General features: G+C 36.4%; 1 protein-coding gene across 5 annotated transcripts in view; it reads right to left on the bottom strand.

The window, feature by feature from the left end:
* NAALADL2 (N-acetylated alpha-linked acidic dipeptidase like 2) overlaps nt 1-18,138 on the bottom strand; it is a 1,374,776-nt gene that overhangs the window by 151,099 nt on the left and 1,205,539 nt on the right. For all 5 annotated transcript variants that reach the window (XM_060171978.1, XM_060171980.1, XM_060171981.1 and 2 more), the window contains one exon: nt 13,585-13,680. In XM_060171978.1, coding sequence (XP_060027961.1) covers nt 13,585-13,680 — 96 coding nt within the window. The remainder of the gene's footprint in view (nt 1-13,584; nt 13,681-18,138) is intronic.

Genomic DNA, 18,138 nt, shown 5'->3' with positions numbered 1-18,138 from the left:
TCAGAACACCATAAATAGGCCATATATCAGAACACTTTCAAATTCTACAAGAATGGCATTAAAATATCTTTAATCTTTGGTAACAAAAATGTCAATGGCCTGAGTTCACCTATTAAAAGACACAGAACAGGAAGATGGATCAGAAAACACAACCCAACAATATGCTGTCTACAGGAAAACCACCTAACTCAACAAGACAAACACAGACTCAAAGTGAAAGGATGGAAAACTATCATACTGGCCAATGGCCCACAAAAAAAGGGCAGGAACAGCTATTCTCATATCTGACACGATAGACTTTAAAATAGATAAGATTCAGATTATGAGACTGACGCGCTGCCTACTGCGCTATGATTGATTAGTTTTGTTTTGAAATCTAAAAATCCTTTATATGTATTTAATACAAACTTCTTTTTATATAACAAAAAAAATCAATTAGCAATGTAAAATTAATTAGAAATTCAAATTTATATACGAAAACAGTAAATTTTGTGTTTCTTTTACATTTTCACTTTGCTTCATTGTGACTAGTGTTGTATGTAAAGGTTTATAGTAGTAAATTGCTTATATCCTCTTAGCTGGCAAAGTAGAGAAACCATTTACCTCATCAGCACTGACTCCTGAGTTTAGGATCCACCATTGCATGTATGAGCCCGATTCTGTGGTTTCAACTCTGTTATAATTACTAAATAAAATAAATTGGAAGGAAAAAAATAGATAAGACTAAAAAACATAGGAATGGACACTACTTAATGCTCAGAGGATCAGTCAATCAAGAGGACTTAACAATTATTAACATCTAAGCACCCAATGAGAAGCCACCTAAATACATCAAACATCTACTGAAAGGGCTACAGCAATATATTAACAGGAACACAGTCATAGTAGGGGACTTCAACACCCCACTCTCTCTACTGGACAGATAATTCAGGCAGAAAATCAATAAAGACATAATCGAGCTAAATGAGGAGATAAACTAGAACTATTGGACATTTACAGAGTCATTCATCACAAGAAACTGCAATACACATTTTACTCAAGTCCACATGGATCATTCTCAAGGACAGACCATATATTAGGCCACAAAGACAGCATCAGCAAATTCAAGAGCACTGAAATCATCCCAAGCATCTTCTCAGACCACAGTGGAATTAAACTAACACTTAACAATCAACAAAAGATTAGTAATAGTCCCAAAATGTGGAAGCTCAACAGTACACTCCTTAATAACTACTGGGTCAAAGAGGAAATCAAGGGAGTCGGGCTGTAGCACAGCGGGTTAAGCTCAGGTGGCGCAAAGCACAAGGACAGGCATAAGGACCCCGGTTCAAACCCCGGCTCCCCACCTGCAGGGGAGTCGCTTTACAGGTGGTGAAGCAGGTCTGCAGGTGTCTATCTTTCTCTCCTCCTCTCTGTCTTCCCCTCCTCTCTCCATTTCTCTCTGTCCTATCCAACAATGAAAACAACAATAATAACTACAACAATAAGAAAAACAACAAGGGCAACAAAAGGGAATAAATAAATAAAATAAATAGTTAAAAAAAAAGTTTGGAAGAATTAACATCATCAAAATGAATATACTATCCAGAACCATATACAAATTTAATGCTATCCCCATCAAGATCCCAACCACATTTTTTAGAAGAATAGACAAATGTTATAAATGTTTATCTGGAACCAGAAAAGATATAGAATTGCCAAAACAATCTTGAGAAGAAAGAACAGAACTGGAGGCATAACACTCCCTGATCTCAAATTGTATTATAGGGCCATTGTCATTAAAACTGCTTGGTACTGAAACATGAATAGACACACTGACCAGTGGAATAGAATTGAGATCCCAGAAGTAACCCCCCACATCTATGGATGTCTAATCTTTGACAAAGGTGGCCAGACTATGAAATGGGAAAAGCAGAGTCTCTTCAACAAATGGTGTTGGAAAAAATGGGTTGAAACATGCAGAAGAATGAAACTGAACCACCATATTTCTTCCAAATACAAAAGTAAATTCCAAGTGGATCAAGGACTTGGATGTTAGACCACAAACTCTCATATACTTAGAGGAAAATATTGGCAGAACTCTCTGCCACATAAATTTTAAAGATGTCTTCAATGAAACGAATCCAATTACAAAAAAGACTAAGGCAAGCATAAACCTATGGGACTACATCAAATTAAAAACTTCTGCATATCTAAGGAAAGTACTACCCAAACCAAGAGATCCCTCACAGAATGGGAGAAGATCTTTACATGCCATACATCAGACAAGAGGCTAATAACCAACATATATAAAGAACCTGCAAATCTCAACAATAAGACAACAAATAACCCCATCCAAAAATAGGGGGAGGACATGGACAGAATATTCATCACAGAAGAGATCCAAAAGGCTGAGAATCACATGAAGAAATGCTCCAAGTCTCTGATTGTCAGAGAAATGCAAATAAAGATGACAATGAGATACCACTTGACTCCTGTGAGAATGTCATACATCAAAAAAGGTAACAGCAGTAAATTCTGGAGAGGTTGTGGGGTCAAAGGAACCCTCCTGCACTGCTGGTGGTAATGTCAATTGGTCCAACCTCTGTGGAGAACAGTATGGAGAACTCTCAGAAGGCTATAAATAGACCTACCCTATGATCCTGCAATTCCTCTCCTGGGGATATATCCTAAGGAACCCAACACACCCATCCAAGAAGATCTGTGCACACATATGTTCTTGGCAGTACAATTTGTAATAGCCCAAGTAACCCAGGTGTCCAACAACAGATGAGTGGCTGAGCAAGTTGTGAAATATATATATATCACAAAAAATGGTGACTTCACCGTTTTCAGCTGATCTTGGATGGACCTTGAAAAATTCATGTTAAGTGAAATAAGACAAACAGAAGGATGAATTTGGATGATAACACTCTCAGGCAGAAGTTGAAAAATAAGATCAGAAAACACAAGTAGAACCTGAACTGGAATTGGCATATTGTACCAAAGTAAAAGACTTTGGGGTAAGTGGGTGGGGAGAATACAGATCCAAGAAGGATGACAGAGGACCTAGTGGGGGTTGTATTGTTATATGGAAAACTGGGAAATGTCATGTACCTACAAACTATTGTATTTATTGTCGAATATAAAACATTAATTCCCCAATCAAGAAATTTTTAAAAAAGGTTCTCTATTTCAAAGTGAGACAAGGAGGAAGAAAATAATATTAAAATTTTACTTCAGGGATGCATGGTTGTGCATCTGGTTGAGTGAACATGTTACTATGGCCAAGGATTCGCATTCAAGCCACAGATTCCCTCCTGCAGGAGGGATGTTTCACTTGTGAAGCAGGGCTGCAGGTATCTCTCTTTCTTTCTCCCTCTCCCTCTCTACTTCCACCTTACATCTCACTTTCTCTCTGTCCTGTACAAAAAAAAAAAAGAAAGAAAGAAAAAGAAAAAAGGGAAAAATGGTTATTGGGAACAGGGAATTAGTAATGCCAGCAGCAAGCACTAGCAATAATCCTGGTGGAAAAAAAAAGTGTGTCATTGGATTAAATTATTACAGTCCTCCTTCCCCTGGTTTATAGCACCAGTTCTTTTATGTAACAAATGCAAATTGAAATCAGTTTCAGTGGTTGAGAGAGAGATTCAGTGGAAGTACACAGACTTTTCAAAGACGGTCCAGAGTCCAGTCCACAGCACTGTATTTGCAAAAGTGATATTCTGGTTCTCTTTGTCATAAATGAATAAATAAATATGTTTAAGATGCATGTTTTAAAAATCTCATTGTATTATTATATCAGATAGTATTTCATCGTCTCTTTTAAATATTTTAGCAATGCTTTAAAATTAAAGTAAAAATCAATCTTTATATATATATTAAATAAAATGTATGCTCAGAGTGTAATTGTCTTTATAATTATTTATCTCATTGATATGTAAAATCTATTTTTACAATTATCCTCTATTTTAAAAGGAAGCTAAGGGATAAGGAGATAACATAGTAGTTATGCAAAAAATATATTCCTGCCTCAGGCTTTAAGGTCCCAGGTTCAATTCCCTGCACCACAGTAAGTCAGAACTGAGCAGGGCTCTGGTTAAAAATACAATAGTAATAATAAAATAAAAAGGGAGTTAATATTCTGCAAACACACTATTATTATTATTAGTTTACTTTTGAGTTGCAAAGAAAACAAAGTAAAAGATAAAATGATAACATCAGGTAAATCTTCAGATGTTTGTATGGTGCAGTGAAAAACAATAAGCCAGATTTCTCTAAGCGAGAAAATACATTATCTGTATAATCTTCAATTTCAGTAAACGAAGATATTGAGTTTAATTATACTTTTATGAAGAAATCACACACCTAAGACTTTTTTTCAAAGCATTACAGGTTGGCTTTAATATCCTATTATTTCCCTTGAGCTACTCCAACCAAAATGCTCTACTACAAAATAAAATCGCTGCATTTGAAAATATATACTTGGTACATTGTTTTTTTAGAATTTCCTTACTCATGTTAAGAAAACAGAGTGCAGATCTCTGTGGAGTTTATAGCTAGTAAAGTAATTTGATATAGAACAAAAACTCCAAAATATTTTTGAAAATAGGACAAAAAGCTATAGGTGAGACAACATAATGGTTACGCAAGAGCTTTCATACCTGAGGCTCTTAGGTCTCAGTTCCAATCCCCAGCATTACTATAAGCCAGGACTTAGTAGTGCTCTGGCTGTCTCTCTGCCTCTGTATCTCTCATTTAAGTAAATAAATTACATATTTAGAAAAATAGGATAAAAATCTTAAAACCACAGCTTTAGAATAACCTCAACTATACATATATAGTTTTAAAGAATATCATAAAAAGAATATCATAAGACCTTCTTTGCTAAACAGAATGCAATGTCCTCATTTTTTATGCAAACAATATATTAATATCAGAGATACTTGGAAGACTCATATTTTCTCATTCACATTAGAAATTATAATCCACTTGAGGTCTGAGAGTGTGATGCCTCCATTTCTGTTTCTTTTCCTCAAGATGGTTTTGGCAATTCTAGGTGTTTTCTGGTTCCAGATAAATGATTGTAGTTTTTGTTCTATTCTCTTAAAGAAGTTTGGTGGAACTTTGATGGGTATCACATTAAATTTGTATATTGCTCTGGGGAGAATATTCATTTTGATGATATTTATTCTTCCAATCCATGAGCATGGGATGTCTTTCCATTTCTTGGTATCAGTTTCAATTTCCTTGAATAGTAACTCATAGTTTTCAGTATACAAGCCTTTCACTTCTTTGGTCAGCTTTACTCCTAGGTATTTGATTGATTTTGCTGCAACAGTGAATGGGAGTGATTTCTGGATGTCTTCTTCCTCAATTTTAGTGTTTGCATAAAGAAATGCCACTGATTTTTGTACATTGATTTTGTAGCCTGACACCTTGCTATATTGCCTAATAACTTCCAGTAGTTTTCTGCTGGATTCTTTAGGTTTTTGAATGAACTCAACTTTTCTCTGACCCAGATTAGTCAGAGCTAGAAGGAATTATGTTAAGTGAGTTAAGTCAGAAAGATAAACATGAGTATGGGATGATTCCACTCATCAACAGAAGTTGAGAAAGAAGATCAGAAAGGGAAACTAAAGGTAGGATCTGACTAAATTGAAAGTAGGGCACCAAAGTAAAAACCCTGTGGTGAGCGGGAGGGTGGACATGCAGCTTCCTGGCCTGGCCGGGGGTGGGACACAATCTTCTGGTGATGGGAATGGTGTTTATGTACACACCTATTAAATTGTAGTCATATAAATCACTATTTAATTAATATGAGAGGGGGAAAATTGATTGTATGTCTAACAAAGGGACTTTTCAAAGTTTATATACACTTCTAGCAAGTAGTAATATATATGTATATGCAGATGTATTTTAAAATAATAATAGATATATGTTTTATAACTCATGGACTTATAATATTATGCTAATAGAAAAGACCCTTTGTGTCAAAATGTCATTGGATAATCATCTCTAGCTTTCTGGTCCTTTTTCCAGCCATGACATCTTCTTCGCAGACAATAACTTGGATCCACCTGCATATCAGATTTCAGGCTCAGGGAAAACAAACAAAAAACTAGTATAGCTACAGACCCTTTGGAATATAACTAAAATATGCCTACTTGCTATCTACAAAACAGAGACCCCCCCTCCCAACTCTTCATCTGCACTACACCATGTTGTGTGTTTCACATTGGTTTGGTCTCACCCCCCCCCCCCGCCTCTGGGAGATTGTGGTTTATCCCCTGCTAGTTTCGTGCCTCTCTTTCTCCCCGCCCCCTACCCTATGTACTGAGAGAGTCCCTCTCTGCCACTGGAGGAGAAAGACAGAAGAGCACGTTTGTCTGCTCGTGAATAAAGATTAAACTGCATTCTAGCTCAGCCGTGTGTCTCTGGTCATCTCTGTTACCCACCCGTGGAGCCAGCCCAGTTAAAACAACATATGGCGCCTACAGTGTGGGACGTGACCTGCCCATCCCCCAGATAATTGACAATTTGGCTACCTATGCATTATGGCCTTCTCTTCTGCTTTTGAAGAGATCTCCAAAGGCCTCTGCCCTTTCTTCACGAGACTGTTTCACTGTTTCTGGAACATTTATCACTGGACCACTCTGTGGTTTCCGCCCAACGCCAGCTCGCAGGAGCCCAAGCCAGCCCACATGAGCCAGCTTTCTGCCATGTGGCACGGGACATTGTGCTCCCCCCACGCTACTCAGCCGCCGAGAGCAGGGCAGCAGGCATGGCAGACAGGGCTGCAGCCCATCCTGGCCACCAACCTGGGGCACCTCAGCCCGCGCCTTCTGCACGGCCGGCTGGCCCACCCGCCCTCCTGCTATGAAGTGTGGACAGATCCTGGACCACCCGGAGACTGCGGGCTCCCTGCTGAAACTGGGCCCCCTGGCCGAGATCCCCGACTCAGCTCTGAAGTAAGAAAAGCTAGAATACACAGAGATTCCTGCAGAGATCACTACCTACAATTCCTGGAGCTGAAGTTGCGCAAGAAGCCACCATTGGACAACACACTCCGCAACGGCTAAGACAGTATAGATCTAAACTCGTGTTTAAAATGACATGTCTTTGTAACAAAAGTTTTCCTCCTTGTGTATTGAAGACCATGTTTACGTGTGTGTTTAAAGTTTGGTAAATATTAACTTTAAGGTTAAAAATGTAACTTTTAGGCTATATTCTTACCAGACAGAGTTGAATAAAAAAGGTTTTCAACATAGTTCTCATAAAGGTAAAATTAACTTACATTTAAAGTCTGAGTTAAAAATTAGTTAAAAATCAATATATTTTAACTAAGTTAGTCTAAAAAAACCCCAAAAAACAAAAAAACCCTGCGCACACCTAGGGTGTGTCTCCATCTTCAATGGGTGTAACAACAGGTTAAACAGACTTGTTGATATATAAAACTCTCGATTCCTTCTCAATTAGAAATGGTAGATTGCACAATGGTTATGCTAATGATTCTCATGCCTTAGGTTTTTTTTTTCCCATGGTTCTTCTGTTTACCTTTCCACATTTTATTGTTTAAACTTTAAACAACCTTAAAATCATACTAAAAAAGACTTCCAATTATAATAGAGTTATCAATTGTGGTAAACTTCTAACCTGCTACAAGTTTTGTTTCATAAGTAAGTGAATTACAGCTGTCCAGTTCTCTACAGAAAAACAGAATTGCAACAGCTGACCTTCCTCATACAATTTTCCACCCCTTGGCATTCTTCAGTGGACATCTGCTTTGGACTGACACTTCTATCGGACTCACTTTACACCTCTTGGACACTTTACACAACTCTACAGCAGCTTCCATTTATGCTGCTGGGTTTCTCAAAGACTGACTGCAGCCAGCTGCCTTGGGACTCTAGGCCATACCCCCCCCCCCATGGTAGGTAATGCCCACAGGAAAAAAAAATGCCCATGGAGGCAAAAGCCCACAGAGGAAGCAAAGGTTCTTTAGCTAATAAAGCTTTGCCCACAGAGACAAAAAATGGTCCCCTCAGGCCTTCCTTTGGCAGCACACTGGTTCTTGTTGCTCGCTTACATGTTCCTCCATGTTTGTGCCAGTTTCTTTTTTAAAAATGCCTGTATGATATAGGTTTCTGTTCACCCCACACTCCTGATACTATGCTCAATTAGTTAAAAAGGGGGAATTGTTGTGTGCTTCACATTGGTTTGGTCTCACCCCCCGCCTCTAGAGATTGTGGTTTATCCCCTGCTAGTTTTGCGCCTCTCTTTCTCCCCGCCCCCTACCCTACATACTGAGAGAGTCCCTCTCTGCCGCCGGAGGAGAAAGACAAAAGAGCACATGTTTGTCCGCTCGTGAATAAAGATTAAACTGCATTCTCAGCTCAGCCATGTGTCTCTGGTCATCTCTGTTACCCGCCTGTGAAGCCAGCCCGATGATAACAACAACACCAGCCTTTAGGTTCATAATTAGTCAACAACTTGTTTGGCTTTATATGTTAACTCTCTTTTCAGCCACCAGGTTCTATATGCTACCATTATGTCAACCAGATCTTATAGCATCTTAAGGACATCCCCAACCTCCTCTCAGTAATTCTCTTGAAATATGCTGCAACAGAGTATAGTCCATTGGGGATTCACCTTGTCTTGTTCTTTGCTCTCTTTCCTTTAAGACTAGATAATCCTTCATCATATGCATATACCACATGCTGCCAATCTATTTAGCCATGTATACACAGAGTTTGCTTCCACAAGTTCAATCATGAAGAATAATGCTATTAACAAGAATTTACAAACACTTCTTGGAGACTGCTTTCAGATCTTTGGGGGCACATATGGAGAAGCAGAGTCCATAAATCACATGTCAAATCTATATTTAGTTAGTTAGTTAGTTTTGAAGAACCACTCTCCAGTGTAGCTGTACCATTTGCTATTCTGATCAACAGTGATAAGGGGTTCATTGTATTCATATTCTCTACAACAGTCTCTCATTTTAACATTTATTTATTTTTATTGACACCAGGGTTATTACTGGGGCTTGGTACAAGCAATATAAATCCATAGCTCCTAGTGACCATTCAGTGATTTTTTTTTCCATATTTCTATTTTGATTTCAGGACCAGAGACAAATTGAGAGGGGATATGAGAGAGAGAAAGATAGACATCTGTAGACCTGCTTCACTGCTCTTGAGGCCTCCCCCACCCCCTGAAGGTGGGAAGTGAGGGGCACAAACCCAGCCAGTTCCTTATGCATGGTAATATATTCTCTCAACTATATGAGACTGCCTAGCACCCTAACAGTAGTTTTATTGCCTAATTTACTTTGTTTTGCCTTTTGAAACCAACCATCCTAATGGATGTGTGGTGACGAGTAAATATGCTTGTGAACATCTTATTATTATATTACTATTTTCCTGTGGTTTCCATGAAGCACTCTTTCCTGCATCATTTTTCCCATGCTTTCTCTACATGTATGTTGCCAAAGTAATATCTGTATCAGCAATGAAAAAAATTCTGTAATCTATGCTATTCAGGGCAGAATCTGGATTGTGTGCTGAAAGAAATGAAATTCTAGTTTCCAGGGAACTAAAATTTTTATAGAATTGAAAGTTTTATAAAATTTTATTTTAATTTATTTAATTAATGTAAATTGTGGTTACTAGATAATGCAGTTCTAAAACCTACCTCTTCTAAACTCTGACCTCATGTGTTCACCTGCTGCTTTGATGGGTCTAGTTGCGTTATCATATTTCAAATGCCATATAAATAGTATCAAATGTTTTATAGTTTTATCCAATTTAATCTATATTTAGTCAATTCTGTGATGTAAAATTTGACAAAGAGAACTGATTAAACTACCTATGCTCTTTATTCTATTTTGTGATACCTATCCAGTGAGTCATATATACTATTATACAAAAAAGGGTATCTCCCAAAATATTGTTTCACTGCCTGTGAAGCTTCCCCTTTGCTTGGTGTTCCTATGTGATGGCTAAGTGCTCTGAACCCAGTTTTTCATTTATGGTAAATCTTGCACTCTACCAGGTAAACTATTCTTGGTAAGTTTATATCTTCTTAATTTAAAGCATTGCTTTAATTTGTCATAGTATCTAACATGTTTGTAACTGGTTTCTATATATAGCACTTTAAAAAGAATATATATATATATATTCTTTTAAAATACATATAAGCACATATATATATAATTTTTTCAGTGTTTAGAGCTTTGGGCACAAATTTTAGGGCACAAAATTCTATATTAAATCATCTTTCAAATATCACTGTACTATTTCGCAAAATGTGCAACTACCCTAATTGTATCTTTCTTTTTGTCCCATATAGCATTTCATTCATTCATCTCATTTATGCATTGATTACAATCATCTCACATATCATTATTATTTTATTTTAAATAAACATTTTAGATAAAAAAAGGGTATCTCTTAATTTGTCCTTTGCTTTCACACTACCACTAGCTATATTCTCTTCAAAGAACTCTAGGGTTGCAATAATGAAGGCTACACAGTAGATACAGTGATCATATGCTTATTGATACACTGGTTCTGTTTCTTAAAATATATATATATATATATATATATATGCAAAGAAAAGATTTTTTCAAACACACACACACACACACACACACACACACATATATATATATATATATATATATATATATATATATATATATATTCCTTTCTGCTGTCCTTGTTTTTTATTGCTGTTATAATTATTATTGTTGTTTTTATTGATGTTGTCATAGTTAGGACAGAGAGAAGTACAGAGAGGAGGGTAAGACAGATATGGTGAGAAAGATAGACACCTGCAGACCTGCTTAACCAACTGTGAAGTAACTCCCCCTGCAAGCAGGACTCAATGGTATTGAGACAAAGTTAATTTTTTTAATTGCAAAAATTTCACCTCTCAGTGTTTTTTTTTTAATATCTTAAGAGGAAGTAAAATTCTCATCTCCCCTCTTGTAATTTGTGTTTATCAAATCACTTATTTTAGGATGCTATATTAAAACTATGTGCTTAGTTCTTGGACCCACTACTTTGCATGGCTTTCTGTATTTCAAGTGTTTTGTTTCTATAAGCCATATTGGCTTATAACTGAAACTGGCTTATAGTAGGCTACTAGAATCTTAGATAACCAACAACAATTTGTGAAGTAAATGCTGAGGATTTAGAAATACAACTCAAAAATTCCTAGGTGGAGAAAGAGAAATAAACCTATTTCAAAACAAATCCATAGTGAATTTTATTCAGTTATTAAAAGATTAAGAAGCTAAGATTTATATTGGTATTTCCTTCATGTTTAGTCTTTGGAGGAATTAGTTTGTCTTCTATGATAATTAAAAAAACAAATACTCTTTTAAGGTAATTATAGAGGATAAGAAAACATCTCAGCATTGCTGCAGTTTATGCCGCCCTTCAACAACTTTATACTGTCCCACCTGACTGTCATTGCAACCATGATGAATTACTTCTTTTAGCATCAATATTGAAGCTCATTCATTATTTTTGTAGGTTTCATACTTTATTATCAAAAAGACAAATGCCAAGATAAATTCATACTTTGTAAAAAAAATGTTATAAGGATCCACAGAACATCAACTACTTTCAAGGACTAAGATTCATAGCTTGTATACCATATATGTTGATATTATTTTATATATATATAATACTTATTTATTCCCTTTTGTTGCCCTTGCTGTTTTATTGTTGTAGTTATTATTGTTGTTGTTGATGGATAGGACAGAGAGAAATGGTGAGAGGAGGGGAGACAGAGAGGAGGAGAGAAAGACACCTGCAGACCTTCTTCACTGCTTGTAAAGCGACTCCCCTGCAGGTGGGGAGCCGGGAGCTTGAACCAGGATCCTTATGCTGGTCCTTGTGCTTTGATTATTTTATATTTTTAAGGTAAAAAAAAAATCAGCTATAAATAATTAACTTCCCAGAACTTGACATTGCAATCAAATTTGACATCAAGTATTGGATCTGCAACAGAAGTTTAGAATAATATCTGGATAATAATTCAACTTAATAATGGATGCATTACACACATATTTATTTTAAACATATATTTATATCTAGATAAACACCAATTATTTATTGCCCATGTAAAACTAAGTGCCAGATTTCACAATACATGTTTAAACTATGTTCTGCATTCCTCTGTTCAATTCCTCACACATCTCTACTACCCAGGAAGTTCTCAGGAGTTTCAGTATGGCCAGAATCTCATGTAGAGAAAATTACTGTGTTCCAATTCCTCTATAGAATGAAAGCATAGACTTTTCTATTACTGAGAATTTCATGTGTTTGACACTATCATCTCATTATAGATTTGATGTCAAGATGGTCCTAAAATGCCCCTTCTACAAAAACTCTTGATCTTCCTGATCAGGAAAAAAGCAGGAGTAAATGAATAAAACTATATTGTCTTAAAATTCCCATTCTCTGCTAACCAGTAAATAATAACTATAAATGAAATATATTGTTTAAATAATACTATTATATTTATTATTGTTTTCATTTCATAGTTTTCATAAATGTCAGGGACACCTCTAGAGTTGTAATCTTTGACTTCTAAGATTATTTCACTGTAGCTCATTCCACCATTCAGTTCAAGAGAAAGGCAGCACTATAAAATTTCACTAAGAAGACTAAAAATAAGTCTTTCAAATAAACATACACAAATACAGGTGTTTAAATGTACTAAAGTGATATGATTCTTTTTTTGTGTGAATTTCCCCCCCTAAATCCAGTAGTAACAAGTTAACTGAGTATTGGTTAATAAAAAATTCATATATTGTCATCACATTAATATATTTTTCTAAACTATAAAAATTGAGAGCTCTTCATGCTGTGAAGTCACAGTTAAAAGTATATAGTAAACATATATGTACAACCATCACATACTATAGACATTATAAGTGTAGGCTAACACAGAATTAAAAAAAATGTGTGGGGGGGAGAGAGAGAGGGAGGGAGGGAGGGAGAGAGAGGGAGAGGGAGAGGGAGAGAGAGATAGAGAGAGAGAGAGAGAGAGGGAGAGAGAGAGGAGGAAAAACATAGGATTGCTCCACCCTTTGTGGAACTTCCTTTGGTATATCTATGGTAGTCTGAAATTTTGCTGGGGCTCAAGCCTGGGTACTTGTGTCTGGTAAGGTATGCACTACACTATGAGAGCTGACTCCCGGTCTCCAAGCCAACATTTATTTTAACAGAAACTTTTTTTTTCTGCAACTAGAAAGGAGCACAAGAAGTAGCTTAAATTTTGAAACATGATTTTGAAGACTAAACTGAAGAAAGATTTGTGAAACTATCATAAATCTGCTTTCAGACTGAAAGAAAAACCAAATTACCATATTAAGAATTTATTTTTAATTAAAACAACATGTATGGATCTGTGTAGTCTTGACTGAATTATTATCTTTACTTCTTAGTAAAATATTAGAAGGCACTAGAATTATTTCTAGCATACTCTACAAGTACGAATATATGTATTTCTTTTAATTGGTAAATTTTCTTTCATCTAAACGCCAATAAAATATTCCCATCATTTGCATGACTATGTTCCTCTTACCTTGGCAATGGTTTCATGAAGTTTGAAAGAAGGATCCATTTCTTCAATTTTTGTTGCCCATTTAGGGAAAAGAGCCTCAGAAAGAAAGCTTGGACCCTGTGAAAATCAAAAAGAAACATTCAAAACTCTTCATCGATTTTGTTTTTCAAGTGCATATTGGTTTTGCTTCAAAGACTCTCAATGACTTTAAATTTCTTTAGAGTTTCAATGATTGTTGAACTTATTTCTATTCATTTTGTTAATGACAGATAATGTATAAATTAAAATGAGTAGAATTTTATAGCAATTAGCAACACTCATATTTTTAAAAGAACACTTTTGCTTAAGAGGTGACGTGCACGATGTTCTAAGTTTGATTTCCAATGACACCAACAGACACAGTTAAGAGGAACCCAAACATAAACAGATACATTTTAAAAGTCATCTATAACATCACCTTTTATCATTTTATAAGAATCTGGGATCATGCCCCCTCTTTCTTTTCTTTTCTGATATTGGGTATATCTGTGTCCACTCCCACTCAACTACTTAGATGATTCAAGTTTTGAATGTTTTTTTTTTTCACTCCCATGGTTTCTGACATTTTTTCCTCTGTTTAAAGCATTATGTATGGTTTTAACATACTTTATATTTTAATATTCAAAACTATCTAGGATCAGAAAAGTAATGTCATTATTACCTACTATTATGGGCAAGTGGACTGAAATTCAGACACTCTCTGACTGGATTCTACTAGTAAGTGCTAGAACCTGATACGAATTCAAATACTCATCTCAATCTGTTGCTACATGCAAGTCATAGTCGTACATTTCAAGTGTTCAGATCAAACCAAACTGGTGGTCTGTCCTCACTAATACAGAATATGTGACAGAATTAATGATAAAAAGACAAGAAATTGTTGACTTGTGAAATAAAACAGGGTATGATGAAAATATATTTCAATATATATGGACAGCACACACACACATATATGTTGTCTCGAGGGTAATTGCTGGGCTTAGTGCCTGCACTATGAATCCACTGCTCCTAGAGGTTATTTTTTCCCATTTTGTTGCCCTCGTTACTGTTATTATTTTTATTGTTGTCATTGCTGTTGTTGTTGGATAGGAGAGAGAGAAATCCAGAGGAGAGAGAGACAGAAAGGGGAAGAGACAGATAGATACCTGCAGACCAGCTTCACTGCTTGTGAAGTGACCCTTCTGCAGGTGGGGAGCCAGGGATTCGAACCTGGAACCTTAAGCACCATGTGTGCTTAACCCTCTGTGCCTAGCCCCCATAATGGAAATATATTTTAAGAATTAAAAATACAAGCATTGAGGACAAAAATTACTTGAAAGAGGTTCAGATTCTGTTGTCAGCACAACAATGACCTAAACTGTGCAGTGGTCCAGTTTACCACCTCTTTAATTAAATAAGTAATAATCTGGAGAGGTAGCTCACTAGATAAAATACATGCTCCTTCTAGTCTGGTTAAATGCCCACAACTGCACATTTCTAGAACAGTACTATGCTCTCACTCATCTTTTCTCTCCCATTAAATATTGGTTTTCAGTGGTTGGTGTGGTGTCTCAGTGGTAAAGCACAACACGAGTATGAGATTCTAGGGTTGATCCCTGTTGTCCAGAATGATTCTCTTGTACTCTCTCTCTCTCTTTCTCTCTCTCTCTGTCTCCATAGAATCTTTTTAAAATAACTAAAAAAAAAAATACCTAAGTTTCTCCATATGAATCACTAGCTGCTGACTTTGGGTTCTTGTGGCATGAACAGAATCACAAGAAAATCCCCCCACTTCTCTTTTTGGTCACTCCACTTCCTGAGACTAAGTTGCTAAAGAAATCAATGAAGTTTCTCTTAGTAGCCGCAAGAAAAGAGGAGGTAAGGAAAAGGATGTATCACAAAAAATAGCATGGCATTAATTTAGCAAGCATCACTTAAAATGATACCAGAAAAGGTTCAGGATGTTTTAAAAGAATGCAGTTACACATAGCATCCTCAGCCTTTAATTTTCTTGGGCTGCAAATTAAAATGAAATTTCAAAGCTCTCGTATATAAATATGGCAGTAGCACTAGGAAACTAAATGCTTTCTAGCTCAAGAAATATGAGTTCAGTAATGATCTATATATTGGGGGGCACCCATATTTCACTGAGTTCTATCAGGAAATAAAAACTAATATATTTATGTATGGTTAGGATTTTCTGGGCAAATTTTACTAGGATTTGTATTAAATGAGAAACTTGGGAAGTTCAATGATAGCTAATTAGATGATGAAAGAAATCTACTTATTTAAAGGTATGTGAAGTGATCTCACCTGCAAGGGAGTCACTTCACAAGCAGTAAAGCTGGTCTGCAGGTGCCTATATTTCGCTCCCCCTTTCTATCTTCCCATCCCCTCTCAATTTCTCTGTCCCATCCAATAATTAAACTAATAATAATAATAATAATAACAAAAGAACACAATAAGGACAAAAAAAAAAAGAGAAACAAAATGGCCACCAGGAGCAGTGGATTTTGTAGTGCAGGCACCGAGCCCCAGTAATAACCCTGAATGCAAAACAAACAAAAAGTCAAATAAATAAATAAATGCAATAGTAATGAATTTTAAAATGCTATCAGCAGGAAGGCAACCCAGTGGTATATGATCTACTTTGCATGTCTGAGGCTAGAGTTTAGGTGTTTGCACTGGAAAGAAGAAGAAAAGGATACTTGAGCAAATTTCTCAGTGGCAAATCCAGTGCCCTGTGTACAAGAAAGGAAGTGCTGTGTCCAATTTGCAAATGAAGGAAACTGGAGCTTAGAAGGGAAAAAATAAAAAAAACAAAAAATTGCCTGGGGAAGCCCATTTACTTAATTATGGTGCTTTAATCCAAACATTGGATTTATTTACTCATTTAAACCAGTGGCCATTAAATGTCAGCTCATACAATGCAGCTGTAGCTAAATCCACAGCAAGATTATACAAACAATAATATTCTAGACACATGATTTATTTTTTTGGTAAAATTAACTATATTTGAATTTGTATATTTGTTTCAACTATTTTCCTAAAGTACTCTTTCTACTACTTTAGACATTAAAACATTTTTCCTTACATAAAATAAGTTGAAAATAGATAGCACTGTTTAGTCTATATTTGTTTTTGACTTGCATCACTTAATCAGAAAATATAAAACTGCCACTCAATGTCAGTCTTGGGACTTTCATTTAATGACTCAATCCATTTGTTCAAAAGTATGTAAATCTAAGAAGTAGATCATAAGGTGGGAGGGGGGTGGGATGAGACACAGTCTTTTGGTGGTGGGAATGGTGTTTATGTACACTCCTATTAATTTGTAGTCATATAAATCACTATTTAACATGAGAGGGGAAAATTGATTGAATGTCTCAAACTTTTTAAATCACAGACTGAGTCTTTTTAATACATAGGCCGAGTCTTTGATATGTTGACTCTCTTAAAAACTTAGACCAGGGAGAACAGAAGCAACCAGTGGCACAGCTATATAAATAATGTCAGAGGATATAAATTACAGTGATGTTCTGTATGATACAGCAAATCCTAACTAAAGGATATTTCAAAGTTACCCCAATTGCCAAATAATGTGATTATAGCAATAACTATCTATTGTCTTCTTAAACCCTAAGATAGCAGGAACCTCCCGCTTCCTCTATAGGAGGTTCCCCAATCCCGGAACCTCTAGGGTGGGGCTCACTTTTCTGCATAGTCTCTCAATTCATACCAGATGATATTGTATCCTCTGATCTCAACCTAAGCAATGCAAGGAGTACCACCTCAGCATGCTTCACTTCAGACTGAGTCCAGAGACCTCAGGTGTGGAATGTCAACCTTTCACCCTCCTTACTCAGGTGAGACCTTTCCTTTCATTGGATTCCCTAATTCCATTCCAGGTGGTTCACTTCCTAAGAAAGTCCCAAAACCTAGATATAGACCAGGTCCTATAAGATAGAGCATATGTTCACATGTATCCATAAATTGGGGCAAAATATATACCTGAAAGCAAAAGTATACAATAGTTTGTAGTGAGTCAGTATCAAGTTCATAATGAAATAGTGTCTGCTTAGACTCAGATACCCTCCTCACCTACTTCTTATTACAGTTCTCTCACTTACTCCAAAGCTAACCTTATCAAAGCAAGGACTGCAAAAGCTGAATAAGGGCAAGAGACTGGCATTCTTTAATGATGACTCTTTAGTTACTATCAGGCCACCCCATCAGCTGGGGCTCTGTTCAGGGAGTCCTAAGATTCCCAAATGGACATGATGGGCCTAGACCTTGAATAAATCGCTGTCTCCTTTGTTAGCGATCATCACTAGCAGGAACAACACAATAGACCCCTTTGTGGGCCCCCCATAGGACCTTGCCCTCAACTTGGATCAACAGTGGTAGAGAATGTTCCATCGTCCAAAGAGAGGATGGACAACATACTCTGTGCTACACCTGAGGAAGATGGGTTGTTATTAGGGCTATCTGGAATGTTCCTACTCATGACCACCAAATGTAAAATCAGATCTACAGGGATGCAGAGGTCACATAGGC

The sequence above is a fragment of the Erinaceus europaeus genome, chromosome 14 (genome assembly GCF_950295315.1).
Source record: "Erinaceus europaeus chromosome 14, mEriEur2.1, whole genome shotgun sequence".
Taxonomy (NCBI): domain Eukaryota; kingdom Metazoa; phylum Chordata; class Mammalia; order Eulipotyphla; family Erinaceidae; genus Erinaceus; species Erinaceus europaeus.
This window is presented reverse-complemented; position numbering and strand designations above follow the sequence as displayed.